The following is a 27,684-nucleotide window of genomic DNA, read 5'->3' on the forward strand; positions in this document are numbered from 1 at the left end:
ACACACACACACACACACCCATGCAGAAAGATGCTTCTTTAATTTCCGGGGAAGAGTGTCAGACAGACACGAGGGGACCAGCTGGGATAACCAGGGCCAGGCCGAAGAAAGCGAGGACTTTTACAAGGATGCCCAGCACTTCACAAGCACTGAAGCCCCCCCCCCCATGGCTTTTTTAAAAGCAGGAGACGGGGGGGGGAGCACCGAAGGGAAGCAAGACTCAAAACGACCTTGCTAAACAAATCCAGCAACCATTTTTTTAGAAACACCAAATTGCCAGCCAACAATGTGAACCATGGCTGGTCAAGGGAAGTCCCAATGACAGCTCCTTGTCCCTATTATAAGCAGCCCACAAAAAAAAAAAAAAAAAAAAGATTTTCCGCCATCTGTACTGGCGCTCGCTCTCTCTCCCCTCCCCTCTCTCTCCTCTCTCCCCCCCTCTCTCCTCTCTGTCTCCTCTCTCCCCCCTCTCTCCTCTTCTCTCTCTCTCCTGTCTCTCCCCTCCCCTCTCTCCTCTCTCCTCTCTCTCCCCCTCTCCTCTCTCTCTCTCTCCTCTCTCTCCCCCCTCTCTCCTCTTCTCTCTCTCTGTCTCTCCCCTCCCCTCTCTCCTCTCTCCTCTCTCTCCCCCTCTCCTCTCTCTCTCTCCTCTCTCTCCCCCCTCTCTCCTCTTCTCTCTCTCTGTCTCTCCCCTCCCCTCTCCCCTCTCTCCTCTCTCCCCCTCTCCTCCTCTCTCTCTCTCCTCTGTCTCTCCCCTCCCCTCTCTCTCCTCTCTCTCTCTCCTCTCTCTCTCTCCCCCCTCTCTCTCTTTCTCTCTCTCTTTTTCAGGAGCCATCTAGAACTCTGATACAAACTGGGATAAGGTGGAACCAGAGCAATAAAGGAAGTAATGAGGGCCCTGGGGGGGGGGGTCAAACCCTTGCAAAAACTCTGCCCTCAGGATGAAAGACGTATCGGGATCGATATGGCAGATCGATACGGCTGCAGACTCCCCGCCTCAAGGGGGCTTCTTTTCTTAGCCCCGACTGCAGGGCAGAAAGTCTGGCCCAGTTTTAGAAGGAGCTTCGCTGGCTTGCTTGGCCAAGAGCAGCCTGACAGCCCTGCGAGGTAGTCCAGAGAGGAAACCAGAACCGTGAGCTGCAACGCTGCCTTTATTGTGAGGCTACACAACAACAGAATTCGACAAGTCTGAAAGCGCTCTCCCCCCCCCACCTTTACTTTCCAGAGGTTGAGGAAGGGTCCCCTCTGAGATGCTTCTTCGTCCCCCCCTCCTCTCTGCTGGACCCAGACTTCGGTCTCTTCCTCCTGCCCCCCCCAAAGTTCTTCTCACGGCCTGTTAGGGCCCCCCAAGTGCTTCTGAGCGAGCAGCCGTTCACCCTTTGGGAGTGAAGAGGTCCTTGGCAGGTGGTCGTTGCCCCTGAACCAAGAGGCTATGATTTAAGATACACGCCCCTCTCCTTCCTCCCCATTCCTTACGCAAAGCAGCAGGCGCCTGCTCAGACCAGAGGGTCTCCCCCCCCCCCCGTCTCTGGGACTGGCCCCACAGCCTCCTGATCGAGGCTCCTCCGGGCTGACCTCATCAGGATCCATCAGCCAGGGTGGGGGAGGGTGTGGGGCCTGGCTGTCTCCTCTCTGCGCCATCAAGAGGGTGAACGGGGGGGGGGGGCATGCAATGGGGGGGAGTGGCAGAGCCTTACCTGTCAGGGAAGCCCCTCCTTCGGACTCCGAGGGCACCGCAGAGGTTGCCTTCCTAAAAGAACCGGAGCAAAACAGACACGAATCAATTGGGGGGGGGGGGGCTGTGTCTCCTGTTCCAAGAATCAGCACACCTACCTGGCTGGGGGGGGGGGGTCTGCACTGTTTATATACCCTATGCCACACAACTTAGTGATTTGGCTTCATCTGTGGCCAAGGGGCTTTTAGAGAGAAGCAGCCTCCAAATGTTTGGACTGCAACTTCCGTCACTTGCAGTCCTGGCCGGGGCAAGGAGGCAGCACCCAAACACTCTGGACGATGCCTCCCTCTGCATGGGTCGCATCCTGCTGGCCCACATCAAGCCCAGGAGCTGCCCAAGGAAAGGTGGGGGGGAACAGAGGCCAGGCAGCCTGGAGAGCTCCTCTTAGGCAGAGGTGAATCTGGACGGAAGGTGGGGCTCACAGGGGGGTCCCCCAGCAGCAGCCGAGGCTGCCCGGGGCCACCTCAAGGGAGGAGCAGGGGGTGGAAGGCTCACTCCACCAGAGGGGAATGTTCAAGGGAACTGAAAGAGACAAGCCACGAGCCCTTATCCCACTCACCAACAACTCTGGAAAGAATTCAAGGATTAAAACAAACAAAAGTCACATTGGGACTGCAAAAAAACGGAGTCTTCACATTAAATAGCGCATCTTCCCAGAAGCCCCCAGGCAGGACCAAACACAATGGGGTCCAGACCCATAAAGGACTCAAATGCTGAAAGTTTAGGGAGCAAGCAGGGTGAACTTGAAGCAACAGTGCAGGAAGGCAGGGATGATGCAGTTGCCATTGCAGAAACCTGGCGGGATGAAACTCATGGCTGGAATGCACTGATGGAAGGATGCAAACTATTCAAAAGAAACAGGCCTAATAAAAGAAGAGGTGGAGTTGCATTGTATACAAAAGATCACTACAGCTCTACAGAAATCCACAAAACCGAGGATGTAAACCTCCCAGAATCCATATGGGTCAATATAAAAGAAAAAGAAATGACATCGCCATAGGCGTGTATTACAGGCCACCCAACCAAGCAGAAGAAATAGATGGACTCTTTGCCAACCAGTTAACAAATGTATGTAGGAAACACTCCATAGTAGTAATGGGAGATTTTAACTACCCTGATATCAACTGGGAGACAAACTCTGCAGCCAGCGGGAGATCAAACAGATTCCTAACCAACGTAGCCAACAACTTTGTCACCCAAAAGATGGAGGAGGGAACTAGACGTAAAGCCACACTGGATCTAATTCTTACTAATAGAGAAGAAGTAATAGAGGGAATGGGAGTTGCCAGAACCTTGGACCACACTGACCACGTCATACTGGAATTCAATATAATATAAACACAAGCAATAGAATATAATCCAACCAGTGTCTTAAACTTTAAAAGAGATGATTTTAACAAACTCAGAGAGAGACTAAGGAACTCCATGGATAAAAATTCTAAAGGGGAAAACAACTCAAGAAGCGTGGGAAACACTGAAAAATATGATCATAAAAGCCCAGTCCAACAAAATACCACCAAAAAAGAAAATCAAGAAGTCTAACAAGAAACCAGCATGGCTGCACAAAGATCTCTCTGATAAACTGAAAAACAAAAAGGATAAATGGAAAGAGGGACACATAACTAAGGCAGAATATTTCCAAAGAAAGGCAATGCCAAAGAATGTTCAAACTATTGCACCATTGCACTCATTTCATATGCTAGTAAAGTTATGCTTAAAATCCTACAAGTTAGACTCCAGCAGTATGTGGATCGAGAACTATCAGAAGTACAGGCAGGATTTCGAAGAGGCAGAGGAACTAGAGATCAAATTGCCAACATACGCTGGATCATGGAGAAAGCTAGGGAGTTCCAGAAAAACATCTACTTCTGCTTCATTGACTATGCTAAAGCCTTTGATTGTGTGGATCACAACAAATTGTGGCAAGTTCTTAAAGAGATGGGAGTACCAGACCATCTCATTTGTCTCTTGAGAAACCTATATGCGGGTCAAGAAGCAACAGTGAGAACTGGACACGGAACCACTGATTGGTTCAAAATTGGAAAAGGAGTCCGGCAAGGCTGTATACTGTCGCCCTGCCTATTTAACTTATATGCAGAGCACATCATGAGAAAGGCAGGGCTAGATGAAACAAAAGTTGGAATTAAGATTGCCAGGAGAAATATCAACAATCTAAGATATGCAGATGATACCACTCTAAAGGCAGAAAGTGAAGAGGAACTAAAGAGCCTCTTGATGCGGGTGAAGAAGGAGAGTGCTAAAGTTGGCTTCAAACTCAACATTAAGAAAACCAAAATCATGGCATCCGGCCCTCTCAATTCCTGGCAAATAGATGGGGAAGAAATGGAGGTAGTGACAGATTTTATTTTTCTGGGCTCAAAGATCACCTCAGATGGGGACTGCAGCTAAGAAATTAAAAGACACTTGCTCTTGGGGAGGAAAGCTATGGCAAATCTAGACAGCATACTAAAAAGCAGAGACATCACCCTGCCAACAAAAGTGTGTATAGTCCAGGCCATGGTTTTCCCAGTTGCAATATATGGCTGTGAAAGTTGGACCATAAGAAAGGCTGAGGCCAAAGAATTGAGGCCTTTGAACTATGGTGCTGGAGAAGACTCCTGCGAGTCCCTTGGACTGCAAGGCGTTCAAACCGGTCAGTCCTAGAAGAGATCAACCCCGACTGCTCTTTAGAAGGCCAGATCCTGAAGTTGAAACTCAAGTACTTTGGCCACCTAATGAGAAAGAAGGACTCACTGGAGAAGGGCCTAATGCTGGGAAAGATTGAGGGCAATAGAAGAAGGGGACGACAGAGAATGAGATGGCTGGATGGAGTCACTGAAGCAGTAGGTGTGAACTTAAATGGACTCCAGAAGATGGTAGAGGACAGGAAGACCTGGAGGAACGTTGTCCATGGGGTCGCGATGGGTCGGACACGACTTCGCAATTAACAACAACAACAAAAGAAAGACCAGAAACAAAAATTAAAATAAGCAAGGAAATGGTAAGAAAACACCTATCCGACCTTGACAAATAGAAATCACCAGGACCCGACAGATTACATCCCAGATTTCTGAAGGAGCTGGCAGATCTCAGAACCCTTGCACCACATCTTTCATAAATCCTGGAGCGCCAGGGAAGCACCTGAGGATTGGAAAAGGGCTGATGTGGTCCCTATCTTCAAGAAAGGAAAAATAACAGACCCAGGAAACTACAGACCAATCAGCCTAGCATCAATCAATACCTGGGAAGACACTGGAAAAAAGAATCAAAAAACAGATCTGTGAACATCTAGAAGGATATAAAGTTATAACTGGTAGCCACCTGGGTTTCCAAGCTAACCATCCTGCTTTCTGTGGCCCCTTGAAGCCTTCCCACAGACATGCTGCAAGGTCCCCCAAGGGGAAAATGCCCGACAGCCCCTGAGGTGCACCTGGAAAGGTGCCCGGAACCCCCTAAATGGCCTAGGGAAAGGCAACACATCCGAAACAATCCGCAGGAGCTCCGCCTGCCCTGGCAGAGAAAGAGCCGGTCCCCATTCCCACCAAAAAGGCCAAAGCCCCCCCCCCAAGGCCCCCATGCAGCACAGAAGTGAGGGGCAGGTGGGCGCAGGAGACACCTTCCCTGTCTCTGGGAAAAAGGACCATCAGGCTCCGTACAGGGGTCAGGCCCCATGGCTGCTCCCCTCCCCTTGGCTGGGCCCACAGAACCCCTTGGCCCCTTCCTTTCTTGCCTTGGAGACCGGCTGAGGGTGGAGGGAGCCAGATTCCCAGGCACGGAATTCCCACCTGCTCCCACGCTCAGCGTCGGCCCCAGGGGCTCCCGGAGGCCTTTGAGACGAGGCAAGGGCACATCTCAGGCCAGCCTCTGGAGCCCCCCTCTCCCCACCCCCGCCTCTGCCCTTTCTCAACGGGAACCAGTCAGGGAGTCCTGTCCTTTCCGCTCCCATGGCAACCAGGTGCTCTGGGGGCTTCAGGAGGTGAGCCCGGAAGGAAGGCAGACACGGCTGACGTGGTTTCCAACCCCGGAGAGGAGTCGCCAAGACCAGGGGGGCTTCCAGAGGGGGCCGCAGCAGACGCCCAGCCAGGCCTGCTTTGAACAGGATCAACGGATCGGATCGGAGACCCAAAGTAAGCCACTTCTCTGAAAGGGAACCAGCTGTGGATCTCTCTCACCTAGTCTCCTTCCCCACTGCAGCAGCCAGGCCCAGACCGCCAGCCTTTTCTCGCGGGTCTTTTAATTAAGACGACGAGGTTCATCGGCTCTGGCACGGGTCCAAAAGCGAAGCCAGCTTTGAAGGGGAAGGAACCCCCCCCCATTCTTCCTTTGCAGAAAGGAGGGTGGGTTTTTTTCCTAATCTGCCAGAAAGACTCACTCAATCTGGAAGCCGGGTGAAGGATTAAAAAAGAATACCCCAAGCTTTTCTGGTCACGCAGGAAGAGGATTTGGAAAAAAACTGACCGCTAATTGGAAGCCGTCCTGAGTGCTCCACAGCCACCCTGAGGCTGAGTTAGCGGCTCTGGAGAAGCCGTGAAGCGAAAGGCTTCCAACGGCCCGTTTGAGGACAAGAGCCTCAGGCGGAGAGATCTCTCCCCCCACCTCCCCCAGAGACGGAGGATAAAAATACCTGACACAATCATATTTTACAGTTTGGGAGAGAAGTTGGCATTCTGTCAGGTTGTCACGTCTGCCAAATAAAGAGCAGGAAGGGCGTGGAAAGGGGCCAGGCCAGGGGTAGGCAACCTTGGCTCTTTTATGAGCTATGCTGGCTCAGGAATTCTGGGAATTGAAGTTCACGGGTCATAAAAGAGCCAAGGTGGCCTACCCCTGGGCCAGGCAAAACTCAAGACACAAACCACCAATCTCTGGCACGGCCTGGATCGTCCCTTCGGGCAAGTGGGGCCAGGGCCTCCAACACAGCTGGGCTGCAGACCAGAGTGGGGCCCCAGGTGCCAGCCCTGCCCGTGGCCTGTCCCACTGAGGGGTGCAAGAGCAGCATGGGGACCAAGGGGGCTGTCCTTGACCCGCAGGACCAAATTAATGGAAACAGCCACGAGAGCAGCCCTTTCCGGCCAGCCCATGGAAGCCTCTCCCACACGCCAAGGGCTCCATCCGACTTTGCTGGGGGTCAAGAGGCCGTTTCGGCAGCTCCTCTGCAGGCCTCGGCCATGCCATTCTGATGCTTTGAAGCAATTAGTCTTCAGCATCTCCCGTTCTTATTTATTTGTGTTCAGTTTAGAGACCAACCTGCCCCAGAAGACTCTGGCTGGCTTGACCACCAGAGGTCTGGGGAGACTGCCCTCGGAGACAAGGGGTCCCTCGGGGAACCCGCCCCACCCCAGGAGGGGTCTTAAGAGAGGCGAGCAGCACTCGGAGGCCAACTGGAAGCCAGGGAAATGCAGCTGGCGATCAGCGGTGCCACTTAACGTGGCCCAGGCTGCCACATTCTGGACCAGCAGTGGCTTCCAAGGGGCCTTGAAGGCCGGTCCCTGCAGAGGGCGCTGCCCCAGTCCACCTGCTGAGGGGATTATCTGGGGGTCCCCCTGGTCCTGGAGCAGTGCAACAGGTGAGCCGGATAAAGGCCCTCTGGACCGCGAGTGCCGCCTGGCACTGCCAAGGGAGCCAAGGCCACCCATGGACCCAACCACGGGCTGCTCCCCGGGCAGGTTTAGAATCAGAACGGAGCTGGAAGTGACCCAGGAGGGGCCTGGCCGAGTCCCCAGCCTGGAGGACCACCGGGCTCAAACCCATCCCAGACCGTCCTCCAGGCACGTCCGCTGGACTCGCCCAGCTCCAGGTGGAGCTCAGGGGCTCCTCTGCCAGGAAGGGGCAATATTCTTCGCGGGAGCTCAGCAGATGTTCCTGGGCCTGATCCTGTCCCAGCAAGGAACAGGTCCCTAAGAGGCCAATGGGGAAGAAATGTCCACTCTGCCACTCTTATTAGGAACACAGAAAACAGAAGACGGCGGAAAAAGATCTCGTGGTCCATGGAGACTGCCCGTCTGTCCAGAACCGGGGCTTCGGATCAGGTTCGCTCTTTGTCGTCCTCCGGTCGCCTCCAGTGGCACTTCAGCTGCCAGGAGCCCCTCAGGAAGCCGAGGGGAGCCTAGGGACTGGGACTCTGCTGCTGCCACAAAGGCCTCTGACAGGTTGCCCACCAGACCCTCAGGAAGAGCCCCTGCCTCTCCGGTACCCAGCAGGGGCCTTCCGGGTGGCAGGGAGGACACCAGCGAGCCGAAGAGGGACCGGAGACCATCTGACCACGGCAAGGGACCGGTGGCCACGCTCTTCACGCCCCTGGATCGCTTCATTGCTGCCCTGAGCCAAAAGCCAGATCTAGGAGGCCACCACTGTTGCCCGTCAAGGTTCCCATGTCTTGCCCAGGGGGGGAGGGGGCAGGAACTGTCGAGCTGCCCCAGACTCAAGCCCTGAGCCTTGGCCTTCCCACCCTCGGTCCAGCAAGTCAGACGGGGGAGCAGCTGGACAGCAGGGAGGGAGGGCGGCCCAGAGCAGCCATCACAGCTGCCCTCTCAACTCACCCATCCCCCATCACAGCTGCCCCAACTCCAAGAGAGGGTCTCAAGGAGACTCAGACTGGGAGGAGGACAACAGTCCTTCCTCCTCCCCTCCCCCTGGGCTCTTGGCCGAGGCCAAACCTGGATCCCCCCAACCAGGTCAGCCACAATACAGCCTCAATCCACAATACTAATACACAGCTCCGTGTTACTTCTTAGGGAACGGTGTGTGTAACGGAAATTGTGTCGGGGAGAAAGAGGAAAAGGGAATTTTGAAAGTCCAACACGGCGAATCTCCAAGAAGCCGGAATCCCTTCCTGGGGCTCCTTTCTTGCACTAACTCGGCACAGGCGCCCTTGGACTGACCCTCCCCCCACCATGCGAAGTGTCACCTCTTGTGTCCCACTGAGCAGTTTGGAAATAACTATTTTGCCAAAAGAAGGGGGTCGAATGCCACTCACCTGCGCAGGAGTTCAGAAACTGTGGAAAGCTGGCAACACAGACCCTCTTGCCTACTTGTAGTGGCCCAGTGGGGGGAGGAGGGGGAGGAGGGTCTCCATTTGCCCCACCCTCTCCAGAGCGAGCAAGCGCGCGCGCACACACACACACACCTGCTCAGAAGGGCCATCACCTCTACTCCCAAGGTGCCCCATCCTGGGAAGGAACCCAACGCTGCTCCGGGGGCAGCCCCAGAAGCCCCTTGCGAGAGGCCCCCTCCTCCTCCTCCCAACTCAACCGGGACAGAGCACAATCAGTCCCCCCCCCAATCTCTGGGGGGCCTGGGAGGGGGGCATAAGGTCAAACTCTGCCTGGCAGCCTAAGGTCAGGGAGGAAAGCCCCCCCCCCAGGGAAATCTTTCTGGAAAAGACCTACCGGAATACACCTCCCTGGTATTAAACAGCAGGGGTCGGCAACCTTCCTGGGTTGCAGCCTGGTGGGAAGGGGGGGGGAACAGGCACCTTTATGCACGCATGTGCACACACACAAATGTGGCTGTGCGTGCGTGAGTGCGTGAACGGGGCCGTGAGCACCGTGCTCTGCAAACGGGGCTGCTAGCGCTGGCACACGTTTTTTGCAGCTTGGCCAGTGCCTGCTTGCGAACCAGCCGGCCCCAGCGAGAGGCTCGTGGCTCAGCTAGTGCCAGCGCATGGGCAGGGGGCGAGTGTGCGCACACGTACGTGTGCCCTGGCCAGCCACTCACGCGGCCCAGTGGCCAAGAGACCACAGGCCGGTAGTGGGCCACAGCCCATAGGATGGGGACCTTTGTTACATGGGACTACGAACCCCATCAATACCTGCCTGCCAGGCCATCTGGAACTGTCCTCTGAGTCGTCTGGAAGGGCCAGGATTCGCCCTTTGCTCCCGGCGTCTGGCTGCGTCAGAGGCTCCTTCGGGAGCAAAAGACTCCGTTCTCTCTCTGACAAGCAGAGCAGCCCCCATTTTTATTTTATTAAATTTATTAAACAAATTCATACAGCCACCCAACTCACCCACAGGGGATTGCGGGCAGCCTATAACATTTACAAATTTAAAAAATGCCTCATGTAATAAAACTGTTTTTAAAAAGCCCCCACCCACCTATTCTGAGCTTGACTTTAAATTTATGGTCCTGTGGATTTGTTTCTGGTCACCTGAATAAACTCCCCTTGGCTGGATTCACACAACACCCGGGACAACAGGGAAGAACCCTGCATTAAAGGGAGCCATAACCTACACAGCTGACAAACCAGGGCGGCTGAGTTCACACAGGACAACACGGCAGTGAAGAGTGAGGGGACCTGATTCCAGGCCTCTGCCCCCCAGGGGGAGCCCTGGCCAGGCTGGGCTGCGGCTCAGAGCAGCCCCTCAAGAGTTGGGGATGGAGGGAGGGTCTCAACCCAGTGCCTGAGAGGAGGGGGCTTCGGAGGGCTAACTGGAGGGGGAGGGGGAGAGCCACAAAAGCAAAGTGGAGCAGAAATGGACCCGGGGCCATTTATGTCCTCCTCTGTGCAGTCACAGCTGAGGCCTTTGTTCCTGAGTGGGGGGGGCAAGGGGAGAGCCTTTGTTTCTGCCCACTCTGGCCAGAGAGAGGCTGGTCCCATCCCTGGACCCTGGCTTCAGGCAGAGAGGAGGAGGAGGAGGAGGAGGAAGCTAAAGCACTGAGAAGGGAGAGCAGAGGGGTGGGTGAGGTGCTTCCAGAGAGCCCCCCCCCAGCACCCAAGGCCACTTCGGATCCCCCCTTCCTGCCTGGCTCTCTGGAGAGGGATCGAATGGCGCTCTTGAGACTTTCCCTCCTGGGGGATGCAACATTTCCTTCCCTTCCGGGGTGCCAGGCTCAGGGTGCCTGGGACAAACTTAATGGTAGGAGGGATGAGCACAAAATGAACAGGACTTTGGCCTCAAACTCACAAGGACCCACTTCGCATTTCACAGAAGACAGCTAAAGCCCTCCTTGACTAGATACTTGACCAGACCTGGAGGGGGGAAGCAACCTCGAAAATGGGCGGCTTCACACACACAGACACCAAGCCAGCCCATCCCCCACTGTGAAAGCCAACTGGAGGCAGGAGTCCCAAAGGGCCCTTGAGGATGACTGGAGGATTCGGGCTCTGAGATCTGGTCCGAAGAAGAAGCAGCAGCAGCAGCAGCCTTGGGGGGAGGGAGGGGCCTTCAAGAGTGGAGAAAGGGAGAGAGAGGAGAGCAGAATCGCAGAAAAGCTGGGCAGGATCCTCTGCTCCATGGGGCAGGATTCTTTGGAGCAAACAGATCCAGGAGAGGGTGTGTGTGTGTGTGTGTGTGTGTGTGTGTGTGTGTGTGTGTGTGTGTTCTAGCGGAGGCACCTAATTGTGGGGTTTGTGTGAGGATAACATCACGCAGGTGTTGCCATTTTGGCTGGCAGCATCAGCATCCCTGCCACTCAGAGCAGCTGAGGAAGGAGGGTTCCCACAGGCCCAGGAGAGAAGGGCAGGAAGAGGGAGAGGGAGGGGAGAGAGGGGGGGGCAGACAGGAGACACCAGAGAGCCTGGGAGGAACAGCTGGATGTCCCCTGGGAACCCCTTTTTTGTGAGAAACCAGGCAGGGCAGGCAAAGTCCTAGACCTGGAGGATGGGAGCAAGTAGGGCACCTCCCCCCCAGAGGGGGTCCGTTTCACTACCAATACTACAAGGAGTAGTAGAAGTCACCCCCCCCCAGCCCCATCCTTTTGGACCTCCTTTGTGATCAGGGAAGCCCAGTCAAAAGAGGGGTCCTCGGCTTCACCAGGCACTGGGGGGGGGTCCTACTAGAGAAGGAAGATGCTACCCAGAGAGGGATCCTGGGGGGAGAGAAAGGCCAAGGGGGGGGCAGACTGTTCAACAGGCTAAAGAGGGAGGCAGAATGTGACACTGAGCAATTAATTCTGTCCTTGGGGGGCGGGGGGGGGAGCAAATGCCTTAGGGGTCGCCTGGAGAGGCAGGATTCGGGGAGGGGGATTTTAATAGGGCAAACGGGAACGGCGTAGGGAAAATGGGGAGGGGGGAAACCTTTCCACGCAGAAGGGACCGGGGGTCTCGGGGAGCTCCAGGGGGGCCCCGGCGTGGGACGAGGCTGCAGAAAAGGCGATGCCGTCCTGGGCTGCAGCATCGGGGCCGCCTCTCAATTTGGGGGGGGGATTGCGGGGCAGGGCAGGGCTGGAGCTTCGCGCCCCCTTCGGAGAGGCGCGCTCGGGGCGGCGGGGAGGCCCATCCGGAGGCTCTCGGCGGGATCCCCGAGGGAGGGGCCGGGCCGCTCTGCCGGGGGAAGGGAGGACTCGGGGGGCGCCCCGGGGTCCCACAAGCGGCCGCCTAGGAGGGGCCGGCCATCCCCGGGAAAGAGCGCAGGCTGGGGCGGGGAGGACACAGACAGACGGCCGGTAACTCGCAGCCGCTAAGCGGGTCCGCCTGCCTCGGGGTCGCCGCGCTGGGCCGGGAGCTGCCCACTCCCTTCGGCCGGGCGGCGCTGAGAGGCGGCGGGCAGAGGGACCGGCCCCGCCCGGGCAGCAGGACCCCCATTGCACGGGGCCCGGGGACCCCTCCTCCCGGCCCCGCCGCCCTCCCGCAGCCCGCCTCACCGGCTCCTCCTCCTCCGCCGCCGCCGCCGCTCGGCCGCCTCCCGCTCTGCCCGCGACGTTGCCCTGCCGAGGCCGCCGGCCCTGAGCGCCTGAGCGACAGCTCGCCGGGCCAATCCGCTCGAGCGCCTCCGAGGAAGGGGGGCTTCGGAGGCCGCCGCGGACCTGGGCGGTTCGGCAGGAGGGGCGGGGCGAGGATGCGAACGGCCAATTGCTGGCCACTTGGGAGGCGGGGCGGGCTATGGGGGCGGTCCGTAGGAGGGGAGGGGCCTCGGGAAACCGCGCTTGGCCGGAGGGGGAATGGAGGAGCCCCTCCCCTTTCGCTACAACAGCCCTGCGAGGTGGGCCTCTTCGAAATTCAGCGTCTCAAGGTTGTCTGCCCTCCCGTTAGGAAGGGGCGCGAGCAGGTGATGCCCGCCGAGCGCTGTCCGCACCTGCGGCCGCCTGGACCGAAAGGGAGCTGAGGCTTCCCGGGCGAACCGAACCGGCCTTGCGCTTCGTTCCCACAATCGGTTTTCCCCTGCGAATTCCCAAGTCCTTGGATGGAGGCCTGGGAAGGAACCGTGCTAGAGAGCGAACTAAGCGGGATCCGCTGACCTTCCTTCCGATCTGGCCGCGTTCATTTTTTGCATCATAAAAGCGCGTCTCTCCATCCTTCCGCCCCTTGATTTCCACCCCCTTTATAGGTCCTTAAAAAGTTGCGGGCTTTTATCAGAGTCATTGCAAATCTGAATGTATGGAAATGTGACACCCGGATGCCCCCCTGATCTTCCTCCCCGCAGTGACAACCCCCCCCCCCAGGCTTCCTCCTGATCTGGGCCTTCTTGCCACCCAATAAGAGGAATAGGGATACAGAAGCAATGGGAACACCCATCACCCATCACTGGGGGTGGAGAAAAGGGACAGGTCCCAAAGAAGCGAGACCACCAGGAGGCCTTGGGTACGTGTGGAATTCAGGGATGGGTGCCAGGCCATCTCAGTGGAGGACGATTGACAGCTGTCCAAATAACCATGCCCCTGTCAGGCACGAAAGGCCAGGTTGACCCTTGAGGGGCCACTGGGAGGATAGATCGCTGGATAAGAGGGGTGGGGGATCTCATCCAGCAGGGCTGGGAGGTCCGGGGGGGTTCCCTCCAGTTCCCTGAGGGTTTGATACCAGGGCCAGAGTGGGGGAGATGATCCAAGGCCTGGAGACTAAAACGTACGAAGAACGAACGGCTGCAGGACTTGGGTTTGGCTAAAGAAAAGAAGAAATAGGGGTGACATGATAGCAGTGTTCCAGTATTTGAGGAGCTGCCACAAAGAAGAGGAGGGGGGTCACGTTATTCTCCAAAACCCCAGAAGGCAAAATACAAGAAACAACGTTTAGAAACTGACCAAAGAGAGAAGCAACCTGGAACTAAGGAGAAACTTCCTGACAGTGAGGACAATTAACCAGTGGAACAACCTGCCTCCAGAAATCACTGGTGCTCCATCACTGGAGATTTTTAAGACCAGAAATTCACCTATCTGAGATGGTACTATAGGTTCTCCTGCTTGAGCAGGGCTGGTCTAGAAGATTTCCAAGGTCCCTTCCTCCTCTATTCTGTTCAGATTAGAGCAGTTTAACTTGGGGAGCCCCTGTGGGGCATCTCTGAAGCTGGGCGGGGTGAGATGCATGGCTGGCGGAGGGAGGCGGGAGGCGGCTGGGAGGGTTGAGTAGCCACTTGCTGTTAGTACTTGAAATGAAAGAAAGAGGGTTCCTAAAGATCGTTGGGGAGGCTGAAATGAATAAGAGGGAATGCAGTGGAGGAGAAGATCCTTACCTGGACAGTATCTGGGATGGGAGAGAGCTGGTCACTCAACCAGGAGACCACCTGCAGTGGCCAAAAGCTAAAGAGCAGCCAGCAGGGAGATGCAGTCGCCCAAACGGCCCCTGCTCAGCTGGGAGGAAGGAGGAGCCTATTGGATATATGAGCCAGTGGAACCAGTAGCCACAGGAAGGGATGAGTGCTTAGATGCTGGAAGTCCTGAAGATCACCTTCTCGAGATGTTCTGAGGGCTCCTACGCTGAGCAGGGGGCTGGTCTGGGTCCCTCCGATTGCCGTTCAGGATAATGGAGGGATCCACAGACACCTCATGCATCCTTGGAGGTTAGTAGCCCACACCTGGGAGCCAGAAGGGAGGGCCAGAGGTGGCCTGCAGAGCCTGGGAAGTGGGGGAGGTGAAGAGCAAGCCAAGCAGAGGGTCCTCCCTGCCCTGGGTGGGGATTCCTGCTAGACCCCTTGGTGCTCCAGCAGGCTAGCTGCACCAGGCACTTCACTTCTGCCTCCGGAGGCCCCGGTTCCCCGTGGAGTCCCAGGATCATCACACCACTGGCCTCATCCAGCACCGCACCAGCTCTGGTGCTGAGACTCTGCATGCGTGCCTGGACACACCAGAACGGAGGGTCTGCTTTGGACCAGCCAAAGTGGATTTTCAGGCCTTCCTTCAGCCTCGAGCAGGCCTCACCCTCGCCAAGCCCAGAGGGCTGTGTGGATGCACAGGGACACGCAAGGACTCTACCTCCAGCTTGCAAGGGTTGGGGGGAAGGGGACACCAGGCTGGCTGCACCTTCGGCAGGCCAAAGTGGCTGCCAGGCAGGGGAGCTGACAGAGGCCTCTGCGGGGGGGGGGGGAGAGCAGCCCCTCACAGCCCAGGATGAGCAGCGCAGGGCTCTGACTGGCTCTGGGACTGGCCGAGTCCCACTGGTGCTTTAGATTCAGAGCAGCGGTGATTTTATCAGGGGAGGGGGAATCAACCCCCCCTTCACGTGGCGGTGTTTTACTTCCAGCCAGCCAAGGAGGGGAGCTGCTGCAATGAAGGCCTTGGGTGCCAGCCCACCATAGCCCCGGAGGGTGTGTGAGGGGCTCGGGGGGCTTAGCTCTCCCCTCCCTGCAGAAATGAAGGGATCAGACTTGGCTCCCTGGAGGAAAATGGGAAGGAGGCCTTCAAGTGGAGGAGCCTCAGTGTTGCCCCCCTTCTCCGAGATATCCTGGTGGTGCCCTGTCCGAGGGCTGATCCGGCTAATGCCTGGGAGCTGCCAGCCTTTTGCCGGACCCGGTGCCGCCCATTCCTCTTGGGTTGGGCTCATCTGGCTGGCAGGAGCCCCCTCTGGAGAGATTGGAGGGATGCCAGCCCCCCCAGGGAACCAACGTCACCCATCGCGCCACGTGCGTGCGTGATGGGGGAAGAGTGCCTCCCCCAGCCGCCGCTCTCTTCTCCTCCTCCTCCTCGCCATTCATTGCGCGTCCCAAGGAGCAGCTCTCAAACGCAGAGGAACGGCCGGTCTCCATGGCGACGGGGGGCGTGACGCACTTTGGGTCCACCAGACGCGCATCAGAGGCTGGCAGGGCAGAGAAAACCACAACTGCAAGGGGGGGAACCAACCGCCCACCCTCCGGAGCTTGGGCAGAATGCAGCAGGTGCGGGAAGCGGTTTGCCAAGGTCTCCCTGGTGCGGGAGGAAGGAGCGCCCCCCACGCCGACGCAGCAGCCGAGGACCGATCTCTGGGGGGCGGCGGGGGCGGGAACAATGATGATCTCCGAAATGGCCTTACGGGTCAGGCAGAAGCCCCCGGGTGTTCCTCAACCCCCCCTACATTTCTCCTCTTGGCAGAGGGGCGGCCTCCCCCCCCCTGTCCTTATACCACGAAGAGCATCAGCAGCCAGGGCTGCGTGTGGGGCCCGAGGTTCAGCCCCGGGACGCCCCCGGGGGGCCGGGCCCGAATTTGGGGGTGGCTGTCCGAGTCTGGCGAGCGGTTCCAGTCCAGGCAAGCGCCTGGCCGAGCCAGATTCCTCCCCCCCCGCCCCAAGGCCCGGAAGAATAAGAGCAGCAACGGGGAGGCGGATGGGATAAATCCGTTTTTATTCATCCAAGGAAGACTATTTCTAAATAAAGGCTACATTGTACCGTTCGTTTGTTTCCGTTTTATTATTACATTGTCATTATAATATTGTCGTTTTGTCTTATGTGTCGGTGTGCGAGTTTCTCGTCCGTTTAAAAAAAAAAATCCTTTGCACAGTAGCTCGAATCGCCATGCGGGCCGCCGAGAGGAAAACTAGTCGGGCTGGGGTCGTATTTACAGGGAAGGCGAGGAAGGGTCGCCGGCTGGGAATTTCAGGAGCTCCGTGGATGAGTCGAGGTCGCCGCCGGGGCTGGGGAAAGACTGCAGCCCCTGCCGGGCCCTCTGACCGGCCGGCCGGTGCCTCGCAAGGCTGCAGAGGCTCCGCGCGCGCCCGACCTCCGGGGCGGCGGCGGCGGCAGCAGTTGGCGGGGGGTGGACATTCACACGCACTGGGAGGCCGGGAGCGGCGGAGGGAAGCGGGTTGCGGGAGAAGGAACGGCGGCCCAAAGCAGCCGCCGTAAACGGCTTCCGCGGGGGTCGCGGCGAATTCGGGTGCCCCGCAAGCTCAGGAGAAACTGCGGGAGGAACGGCCGAGCCTCTCCGCCGGCCCGGAGGGCGCCCTCGGGCCTCGGACCGCGTTGCAAGGAGCGCGCGTACAGAACTGAGGGAGGGGGGGAGAGGAGCTGATCCGTACGCGGGCGGCGGAGGGCGCCCCATCGTGGCCGGTCGGACCGTGGAGCAAGTGGCCGGTTTAGAGGGGAGGCGATTCCCCCTGCCAAAGCAGCTCCCCCACCGGACCCACCAGCGGCGCCCCGGCGGCTTCCCCCCTCTCACGAGAAGCCCCCCCCCCCAACAAGACCGGCCCGACGGCTTCGCTAAGGGGACGTGCTAGAGACCGCGGATCCGAAGGACCTGCCCTCCCCCCCCCCGACGAATATCGGCGCCCGGGGGGGGGCCGCGGCAGACCGTCCCAGGCCCCCACCGCGCCTCCGGAGGGCTGGGACGCGAGCGCCGCCCTGCCGGGCAGCTTGGCGGGGGCGATCCCGGGCCCCCTCCGAGCCAGTCTCCCGCAGCCCCCGGACGGAGGCCCCCTCCCTCTGCGAGTACCGCTCGGACCCGCCCGGCCCGGGGATCTCAGGAGAACTGAGGCTGGGGTGGGGGTCAAGCAGCCCCTCCCCTTCGTATGCCAAGATGCGGCTGTTCTGAGTAGCCGGCAGGCGCCCAGTCTCGGTTCTTGCATGGCGGAAGGCTCAGCCTGGACCTGGTGGGGATGGGCGGCCCCAGCCGTCCTCCCAGAGACGGATCTGGGGCGCCGACAGAGAAGGGGGGGGCAGCTGGCAGCCAAAGTGGCCCAGGGCAGAAGTCCTCTGTAACGGTCCTGGGCTGCTTAATCCCTTCGGAAACAACTTAAGATGCACCTAAAGGGCTCCGGTGCCTGACTCGAAGCACCGAAGACAGGCAAAGGGGCGTCAGGCCTTTCCCGTCCAAACGGAGGCCTCACTTGCCCTGCCCAGTCGGGCGGAGCCTGGGGGACAGGAGGGCGCTGTGCAGCAGCTACCATCCATCTCCTTCTGTGCCCCCACGGGGAGGGAGGGAGGGAAGGCAGGCTGGGGGGGGGAGCATGCAGGGGCGCAAAAGGCAGGAGCAGGCAGCCCCAGAGCCCTCCAGGCCCCCTTTCCCATACAGCCCCTCTGCACAGCCCACTTGCCCCCCCCCACATCCCTGTGCTTTGGGAGCCTTCCTGAGTGGGTGGGGGAACCGCAGCCAGGAGAAAAATCTTGCTGCCTGGGCGCTGGGCCGGGCCTGTGCCACCAGCTGCATGGAGGGGCAGGCAGAGGAAGCAGAGCCCTCCTGCAGTGGGTCTTGTCAGCTGGCATAAGTATACGGAAAATGCCCTGGGTCTTTCACAACTGCCCCACCCCCAAAGATCTTGCAAAAACCCCTGCTGAGATTGCAAATAAAGAACTGACCTCTTGGGAGGAGCCCCCCCCCCGCTTCTGGAGGAGCCCACCACTTGGGCAGTGTGTTGGGGGTTTCCAGTAGATGGAGGCTGGGATGCACAAGCCCCCCCCCCGCTCCTTTGCCCGAGAGGACCTGCTTCTGAGCGGTCACCCAGCACGCTGCCTCCCGTGCTCTTCAGCCTAGAGGGAGCGCTGCCCTTGTCTGCCAGCCACGGTTGGCTGGCTCAGCTGTGGCTCCCCAGCCCATTCAGGGCTTTCCTTTCCTGGCCTTCCTGATCCGGACATGGGCTGCTGCGGCTCTTTGTGTTGCTTTGTTCCAGAAAAAAAACACACCCGTAAATTAAAAGTAAATAATGAGGGGGGTGTCTCACAATAAGCTTGCGTGTTCACAGCCTGGCATGGCATGGCAAATGGGGGGGAGGGAGAGGGGGGAGGGTGGGAAGGAGGGCCGCCTAAGGGGCCTGCTCTGGTGGGCAGCTCCTGCTTCCATGGGGCCAGGGGTCCTGTAGGGTGCCCCCCATCTGGCCTGCAGGCTCTGGAGCACCAGGGCAGACAGAGGCCTTCTCTGGAGTGGGGCGGGTGGGCTGTCCCCGTGGTCCCCTCCGTTGGGGCCCTGCACCACCTCAGTGGCATCCAGCAGGGCCTGGGTGATGAAGCAAAGGTGGGCTGGGGTCTGGCAAGGGGGACGGGGGGTCTGACTCCCCCACAGGAGTTTGTGCAGTCCTGGCAGGGCCATCGTCGCCCAAGGGCCCCACTTGAATGAATCCAGAGTCCTCTGTAGCTCCCGGCCAAGGGCAGGCTGGACCACTGGCTCTCTGTCATCAGGCCAAAGTCAGTCAGGGCACCTTCAGCCCATCCCATCCCAGGAACGGTGGGCCTTGAGTGGAGGCAGCTCCTCTCTCCTCTCTTCCCACCGAGGTCGGCTTCAGGGGTGGGAGTGGAGGGGGCTGGCCACAGTCCAGCCAGAATGTCATTTGGCAGGGAGGCCTGACCGCCCCCGTCTGAGCCCCCCCCCCCGAGTCCAAGTGGTCGGCTTCTGCTGGGGGGAGGGAGTCCAGGGCAGGGCCAGAGCGGCAGGCGGGCAGGCGGTAGGATCTGGGGAGCACCGAGAGAGCCAGGCCGGGAGGGGGCGCCAGTGGACGAAGGGGAGGCGGAGGGCCGGAGGGAGACCAGGCGATGGACGGTGAGCTGGGGGGAAGGGCGGTGGGGGGCGCCTGCTGGCCGGCCGCTCACATAAGGCTGCACTTGCCCTTGATTTTCTCTGTCCGCTTCTGCTTGCCGGTGCGCTTCCCGTCGATGCTCAGGGTCATGTTGCGGCGCTTCTCCAGGTTCAGCAGCTCCTGGAACAGCTCCTTGACGTTGTAGTTCATCTTGGCCGAGGTCTCCATGAAGGCGCACTGCCACTCCTTGGCCACGGCCTCCCCCTCCCGCGTCTCCACCTCCCGCTGGGTCTCGTCGCACTTGTTGCCCACCAGCATGATGGGGAAGGCCTCCCCGCCGCCCTTCAGCTGCACGATCTGCTGGTGGATGGGCCGCAGCTCCTCCAGCGACTGCCGGCTGGTGACCGAGAAGACCAGGATGAAGGCGTGGCCCTTGGAGATGGACAGGCGCTGCATGGCCGGGAACTGGTGGCTGCCGGTGGTGTCGGTGATCTGCAGCGTGCAGACGCTCTTGTCGCAGCTGATGACCTGCCGGTAGGTGTCCTCGATGGTGGGGATGTAGGTGTCGCGGAAGGTGCCCTTGACGAAGCGCACCACCAGCGAGCTCTGCCCACGCCCCCGGCCCCGAAGACCACCACCCGGTAGTCGTTGCTCTGCTCCGGCATCTTGTTGGGCGGGTGGCTGGCGGGGAGGGGTCAGCGGCTGCCCACCTGGGGAGGGGGAGGAGGAGGAGAAAGAAGAAGGACCATCAACCCAGGCAGGCAGGCAGGCAGGCAGAGGCCGTCCCCACCCCACCGGCTTCAATCACCCCTTGCAAATCTGGGACTCAGATATCTTATTATTTCCCCCCCCCCCTTGACTTAAACAGGCTTAGAGCAAATACATCAACCCGGGGGGGGAGGGGCACCAGCCAGGGGTGAAGCCGGAGGGCTCCGTATAGGAGCTTTTCCAGGGAATTGTTGGGACCGCAAAAGCCCCCCCCCTCCGGCAGGGTTGGTGACAAAGCATTTGGGGAGCAAGAACAAAACACACCCCTTCCCTTCCCCTCCCCCCAGTTGCTGAAAGGCTGATCAAAAATGAGCAAAGCTAGACAGGGCAGCTGGGCTGGGGGGGGGGCCTCTCCACCCCCTAGGTTCCCTGCAGCATCAAGTCTGGGCTTGGGGGGAGGGGCTGGTGCATTCACTGATGGGGCTTCCCTGGGGGAGGAACAGATGGCCAGGTCCAAGGTCCAGAAAGATCAGCTCCAGGGGCCCCGCATCAGGAAAGAGGGGGGGAATTGCCTCCATCTTTCAGTGTGCAACAATGCCCCTCCCCCACACCTGCCCTTTGGACAGGCACTGCCCACCCAGGCCCGGCCCATCCTGACCGGTTCCCCTTTCTAGCATGTAGAAAAGTCACAGGTCTCACATTTTTTGCTTTCTTCCTTTTTTTCCTTCTTCTTCTTCTTCTTCTTCTTCTTTTTTTTTGCAAGAGGGAGCAGGGAAAAGCAGGGGTGGGGTGGAGCGTAGTGTCACTCAGTCAGAGTTAATTTCTCTGAAATGATTCCTGTGGGTTGCATCAGTGCCCCCTTTTTAGGGGGCTCCATTTTGTCAAGAGATGCCCTAAAGCACTTGGGAGGGAGAGGAAACTCAAAGGGAAGCATGTGAAGGGAGCTTGAGGCCATCTAGCCCAACCCTCTGCCCAGGGCAAAAACCCACCATTACTGCCTCTCAGACAGAAGGTCCTCCAGCCTCTGGTTAAGGCCTTGAACAAGGTGGGGGCATCTTCCTGGAAAGCCAGTTCCGCTCTGGAGCAACTTTTCAAAGATCCAGCTGCAATCCTGGTTTCTCAGAGCGATTCTGCCTCCGGTTTCTTGAAGACGGCAAGTCAACCATATCTTTTTTCCAGGCTCTGCCTTCCCCGGACGATGGCATTTGCCTTTTCTGCAGCTGAGTCGTGCTGTTGGTGCACATTTACCTGGTGACCCACCGGCTGCCCCTTGCGATGGTTCAGCCATCCTGGACTCGCACCTCAGTTCCCCCCCCCCCATCAATATCAGACATTGCTGTCTCAGTTTGCTGATTCCTGCCCTGTAGGGGAGATGGCGGCAACTTCTGCAAGGGCATCATGGCGTCCTGGCGGCCTCATTCCTGACCCTTTCCTGACGGTTCTGGCACAGCCTGGGCCCTTTTTACGGCTCTCATCTTCACCCTGAGATCTTTGAGCTTCAGGCATCTTGGACCCCATCATATGACACTGGGAGCTTTTTTCCAACACACCTCAGTTGCTCACTTAAGCCAGGAGCAAGTCCCAGGCCCTACCCCCACCCCATCCTCCTGGGGGCCAACACGTACTCCCCCCCCACTGCCAAGGGTCTCTGTCCAAGGCTTTTAGAAATAGAGCTGCTTGAGACGTGGAAAGGATGCTCAGCCCTCCAGAGAAACTCCCAGAATTTCCCTTGAAGAGATCCATCCAGATGTTCCTCAAGAGGTTTGATCCTCGGGTGGATTCAGGAACTTTTGAGCAGACATCCTCAAGATCTGGTACTTCTTCTGTGGCTTTTAAACCACCCATCATAGAAGTCCCATTTACTAAATGCCAGCTTTCCAATAACAATTCGTATGCGAATAATAAAAATGTACATTGAAACAAAACTAAACGATCAGTCTGGCCCAAAGGACAACAAGCACTTGTAAGAGGTGTGCTTTAAAGCCTCTTTGTGTGTTGGAAGCCCTCTGCATCTGGTCCTGGCCAATGAGCTCCACGGGTGGAGCAGCCCCCCCCGTGTGGGAGTCCAGCTTCTGGCTGCTCTCTCTCTCTCTCTCTCTCTCTCTCTCTCTCTCTCTCTCTCTCTCTCTCTCTCTCTCTCTCTCTCTCTCTCTCTCTCTCTCTCTCTCTCTCTCGGCTGTCCCTGCAACCAGGGGCTCTTGGGGGAGGTAGGAGACGGGCCCGGCCCCATGGAGCGGCCTCTCTGCGGAAGCTCTGACCGGGCCCCTCTGCCCTTCTGGAAGCTGCAGAGTCCTGGGCGCTCCCCAGGCAATGGGGCAGAAGGAGGCCTCGGAAGCAGGCCAGTGTTATGGGTCTGACTCTTGGACTGCTTCAGCAGGATATAGTTCAGTCTTTTATTACCGCTTATGACAGATCCTTTTTTAACGTTTTGTCGTTTTCATTGTGTGTCACCCTAAGTTGCTTATGAGAGGCCAAGCGTGTTGATTGCACAGCTCCACAGCTGAACAGAGCATGGAAAGTCTGCAGGCCAGGGGGAGGCAGAATGAAACTTCAGGGACAGAAGGAGCTGCTGCTTCATGGGAGATGCAATCAGCTGTTTCCGTGGCTTCTTCCTCACAGCCACCCCAGTGGCCAGGTGGTGACTTAAGCCATGGAGGGAGCCGGAGCCTCGGTGAGCTGTGAGTGGCCAGGAAATCCTCCAGGTCTTCTGCGGGCTGTCTGAGCATCTGATGGTATCTTCCCTTCTGTCTTCGGAGTTGCTGGTGCCTGCAGGTGAAACGCCTCAGGAGGCTGATCCAAATGGCAGCATTCCACACCACGGCAACCCTGGTGTTGTCATTTGTTGGAGGGTACAGCTGAATTAGTGAGGTGGCAACAATCTGGCAGAGCAGTCCAGCCATCTGGTTGTTGGCTTTCCTTTAGGGAGAAGTACTGGGGAACTTGGCTGTTGTTTATTAAGCCCCAGATGGGCCCATAACACAGGCAGGTGCAATTCTAGCGAAGCTCGGCCACTCCCAGTCCGGCCACAGCTTTGGAGCAGCCCTGAGGCGGCACAAGACGGGGAAGACCATCGACAACCAAAACGGATCTGGACAAGTTAGGAAGCGCTTACAAATAATGACACTGAGCAGACAAATGCAGCATTTTAGATTAGGGACAAAGAAATCAAATAGCTGAGTAATTAGAATAGAATAGCTGGAAGGGACCTTGGAGGTCTTCTAGTCCAGCCTCCTGCTCAAGCAAAAGAATCTATACCATCTCAGACAAGTGACTGTCCAGCCTCTTTTTAAAAACCTCCAGTGATGGAGCGCCCACGATTTCTGGAGGCAAGCTGTTCCACTGGTTAATTGTCCTCACTGTCAGGAAGTTTCTCCTTGATTCCAGGTTGCTTCTCTCTTTGATCAGTTTCCAACCATTGTGCTCTGGTAAATAACATGACCCCCTCTTTTGGGGGCAGTCCCGCAAATACTGGAACGCTGCTATCGTGTCTCCCCTATTTCTTTTTTTCTTTAGATTAGCCAAACCCAAGTCCGGCAGCCGTTCTTCATATATTTTAGTCTCCAGGCCTTGGATCATCTTAGTTGGCCTTTTCTGAATTTTTTCCAAACTTTCAAAATCTTTTTTGTGATATGGTAACCAAAGTTGGCTGCGGTATTTCAGGTGTGGCCTTACTAGGGTTTTATAAAGTGGTACCAATACCTTGCGTATACAACCCAGGATTGTGTTAGCTTTTTTGGCTGCTGCTGCACACGGCTGGCTCCTGGTCAAGGGATCGTCCACTAGGACTCCAAGGTCCCTTTCATGGTTACTGTTTTTAAGGCAAGTCTCGCCCAGTCTGTACTTGTACCTCTGGCTTTTCCTGCCTAAATGTAAAACTTTGCTTTTCTCCACATTGAAACTCATTTTGTTGGATAAGGCCCATTGTTCAAGCTTAAGATCTTTTTGGATTCTGAGTTTGTCTTCTGGGGTGTTGGCTACTCCTGCCGGTTTGGTGTCATCTGCAAATTTGATGAGTTCCCCTCCAATTCCCTCATCTAAGTCATTGATGAAGATGTTGAAGAGTCCTGGGCCTAAGATGGAGCCTTGTGGGACCCCCACTGCTCACTTCTCTCCGTGTGGATGTAGAGCCATTGAGGACTACTCGTTGAGTACGGTTTGCCAGCTGGTCTATACCACCTTTTTCTAGCTTACCAAGGAATAGATTCTGGTCTACTTTATCAAATGCCTTACTGAAATCTAAGTATACTACGTCCACAGCATTTCGCTGGTCTACTAGTTTAGTCCCTTTATCAAAGAATGAAATAAGATTGGTTTGGCATGATCTGTTTTTGACAAACCCATGCTAGCTACTGGTTATAACTTTGTTTGCTTCTAGTTGTTCGCAGCTCTGTTTTTTGATTATCTTTTCTAGGATATTCCCAGGTATTGAGGTAAAACTGATTGGTCTGTAGTTTCCTGGCTCTGCTTTTTTTTCCTTTCTTGAAGATGAGAACCACATTAGCCCTTTTCCAATCCTCAGGTACTTCCCTGGTGGTCCAGCATTTATGAAAGATATGGTGCAATGGTTCTGAGATAACACCTGCCAGCTCCTTCAGAACTCTGGGATATAATCCATTGGGTCCTGGTGATTTATATTTGTCAAGATCGGATAGGTGTTCTCTTCCCATTTTCTTGCTTATTTTAATTTTTGTTTCTAGTTTGTATTTTGCAGTGGTTTTTTTATGTTTTTTTTTTTTTTTTGTATGTTGGGCTATAGAGTACAGAAGGGATTCCTGGCTTGGCAATAATAATGGCAAACAGATCTCTGAATAGGAGCTGATGGCCAGCTAAAAGGAGCCAGCAGCATGATGTGAGCTGCAAAAAACCCGCAGAGGCAGTTTTAGCTTACATCAATGGAAGAGTAATTTCCAAACTACAGGCAGTGGGTCATCCTGCAAAATCCAGAGAAAAATGCCAAAGGTCAACCTGGACTAGAAGCCAGATCCCGGGAGTAGAGAGCGAGGAGCTGCAGGGGGTTCTCAGGGCTGGAGAGAAGCAGCTCCCTTCAAACCCCTCAGCCCAGACCGAGACCCTTCCCCCCACCCCCGCTGGAGGGGAGAATCCGGGCTCCAAGCCACCAGAAGGCAGACTCGGAAGGAAGGACTGAAAAATGTTCCCAGCCAGAGGAGCTGTTTGGCAAGAGAACCAGCAACCGGAAATGTGCCAGGCGGCTTTCATCTGAGTTCTGTCACTGAGCAGAGGGTTGATCTGGATGTCCTCAAGCTGCCCTTCCAAATCCTTGATTTTCCCATTCATGGCTAAATATCCAACTGTCTCAGGGACTTCTGCAGGAATCCTTCTTGAGCACCCCAAACTCCCGCCTGGGAGGGACGAAGTTGTGGGGAAAAGAATTTCCTCCTGGGAGGGTTTCACCTGCCCCCCCCCCCAAACGGCAGCCCTCATTCCTGCCCAATTGTCCTCCACTTGCCCCCCTGGCTCCCAAAGTCCTCTGGTGGGGCAGCTGGAGAGGGGTCGGGGTCGGCCCACAGGCAGCCTGGCCACGGCTAAGCAGGAGGCAGGCTGCCCTTGCCGTGGGGGGGGGGACATCCCTTCTTAATGGGATCAGCAGTTCTATTTCTGCCTCCAGGTGAGGCGGCCCGTGGCCTGCTGGTCCCCCAGCGAGGCTGCTTCGGGAAGCCGGCGCAGAGCAGGGAGTCTTGGAGCTAGCCTCTCCCCAAAGCCCCTTCCCCGCTCGGCCTCCCCCTCCCGCCCGCGGCGGTCCTCGCAGCGCAGCGGGAAGCAGCGTCGGAGAAGGGCCGGCCTTTGCGGGGGACGAGGCGTGCGACAGGGCGGCCTTCCACGGTCGCCGCAGGCGAGACGAAGCCGCCTCGGAGACCCTCGCGAGCTCTGCTCGAGGACCAGGCCGACCAGGGCGGGGCTCCAGATCGGAAGAGGCTGCGGGGCGAGCAGCTGGCCCGGGAGTCGGAGCCCGAGGCGCGGCTGGCCCCCTAACCGTCACCCGATGGTCACCGCCGCACCGACACCCCCCGGCCCAGAAATGTCCGCGGCAAACCCCACGACCCCCGCCCTCGGGAGTCAAGCCGAGCAGCGTTGCCCGGGCCAGAGCGACGGAGCCCCCCCCCGTCCAGGGTCTTCCTCCTGTGAGTGGCGCCCCCCCCCCGCCCTCGCCGCCTCCCCAGCGGGCCCCCGCCACACTCGCGCCTGTTCTCCGAAAGCGGCCGGTAGGAGGGAGGGGCGTCTGAAAGAAAGGCGACGCGGGGGCTTCCACCCGGGAACGGGGAAAAGAGGGCCTCCTGCTGCCCCCCCCCCAAGCGTGGGAGGTGACCGCCCCGCAAGCCAGCCGAGAGCACCGAAGCTACCAAGGCTGGACCGGACCAATTTGTGCTCTCTGAACTGGTCATTGGCTAATTGTGGAGTGGTCCCAGACAGAGTGAGCGTTGTTACTACGTCCTGGCTTAACAGGCGCTCCCCCCCCCCGGGCCTTCGGGGGAGGCCTTCTTCTTCAGGACAAATGGGTGGGGAAATTATTGATTGGTTTGTTTGTTTGTTTAACCTATCAAACTTCTTAACCGCCCCTCTTTCCCACAGACGGGCTCTATAGGGCGCCAGAGAAGCCCACGTCAGCCTGACCGGCTGCTCGACAGGGACGTTGTAGTCTCCTCACCAGCAAATGGAAGCCCCACTTCCAGAAACCATGGCAGAACAGGGAGGGGAAAGTCCGCATTCAGCTGTGGCAACCAAACAGAAAAGGATACACCCCCTCCCCACTATACACACACAAACGATCGAGCCAGCCTCCTCCCAGGGAGGGGGGGGGACTAGGCTATCCCTTATCGGAGCCAGATGGCTCTGAGATGTTGGGAGCTGCTCCTGCCTTGGCAGAAACCCCAGAGGACCCCCCCCCCCAAGACCTCAACCTGGCACTAGGCCACAATGCCCTCAAGCTCAACCCAGGACCCCCTTTCCGAGTTAGCCCATTGTGACTCTCCAGCCAATGTGGGTTGGCTGGCCTGGCCAGCCAAGGGGGTCAGCCCCCTGCTAATTCGGGGCATTTGTAAGAAGGCAGGAGGCAGAAGCTGACATTTTCCAGAGAGGTTCTGTTGTGTAACTAACGGCTCCCTTAGGAATTTCGCTCTGCTCAGCAAAGCTCAACCTCCCTGGAGCAGGGCTGGGCCTGGAAGTGGGGAGCAGAATCTCTGGAGGCTGCCGTGTGCTGGGGGGGGGGGAGAGAAGCACCCTGCAGCCCATACAAGCCTCCGGCTGGCCTCCTGTTCAGCTGCTACTCCCCAAAGAAGAACCAGCTCTCACCAGCCAAAAGCGTGGACCGAGGGGGGCTATGGGCACCCTGGAATCCTGGGAGGAAGACAGAAGCAGCCGGACTCAGTGCTGGGACCCGAATTGGGGAGGGGGAACACAGAGAGCCAGGCAGCCTCTGTGACCCCCCAGCCACATCCAAGCATTGGCACCTAGCAGCCTCGGCTGGACCCCCCCCCCCCGCCACGCCTGGGACTGGCTTCTGCCGGTCAGTTTCTAGATCCAGTCAGGCTTCACCCCATCATCACAACTTGGGACTCAGGGAGGGGGGCAGTGAGCCAGATGGAGGGTTTGGGGGGCTCTCAAACTCTTTTCTGCAGAAACTGTTTCCAAACAGCGGGGCCCTCTCAGCTTTCTCGAAAGGCAGCT

The 27,684-nt window shown here is 57.7% G+C and overlaps 2 protein-coding genes across 8 annotated transcripts in view; both read right to left on the reverse strand.

Moving 5' to 3' along the window:
* The window catches only part of GNG7 (G protein subunit gamma 7), a 33,077-nt gene extending 20,636 nt beyond the window's left edge, over positions 1-12,441 (reverse strand). For 2 of the 7 annotated variants that reach the window (XM_039324369.1, XM_039324367.1), the window contains exons 1-2: positions 12,311-12,441; positions 1,695-1,747 (exon numbers count right to left, since the gene is read on the reverse strand). The gene's annotated coding sequence lies outside the window, so the exon portion shown is untranslated. Of the gene's footprint in view, positions 1-1,694; positions 1,748-6,190; positions 6,315-9,539; positions 9,633-12,310 lie in introns of those variants that run through there. The other 5 variants (XM_039324366.1, XM_039324371.1, XM_039324370.1 and 2 more) reach the window with 5 other exon arrangements.
* A 6,336-nt stretch (positions 12,442-18,777) lies between these two features.
* DIRAS1 (DIRAS family GTPase 1) lies at positions 18,778-19,958 on the reverse strand. The gene is given in 2 exon segments (XM_039324365.1): positions 18,778-19,901; positions 19,904-19,958. Coding segments are annotated over 2 exon segments (594 nt in total). The 3' UTR covers positions 18,778-19,362.
* Positions 19,959-27,684: the final 7,726 nt, after the last annotated feature.

The sequence above is a fragment of the Crotalus tigris genome, unplaced genomic scaffold (genome assembly GCF_016545835.1).
Source record: "Crotalus tigris isolate CLP2741 ecotype Arizona unplaced genomic scaffold, ASM1654583v1 scf7180000024298.760630, whole genome shotgun sequence".
Taxonomy (NCBI): domain Eukaryota; kingdom Metazoa; phylum Chordata; class Lepidosauria; order Squamata; family Viperidae; genus Crotalus; species Crotalus tigris.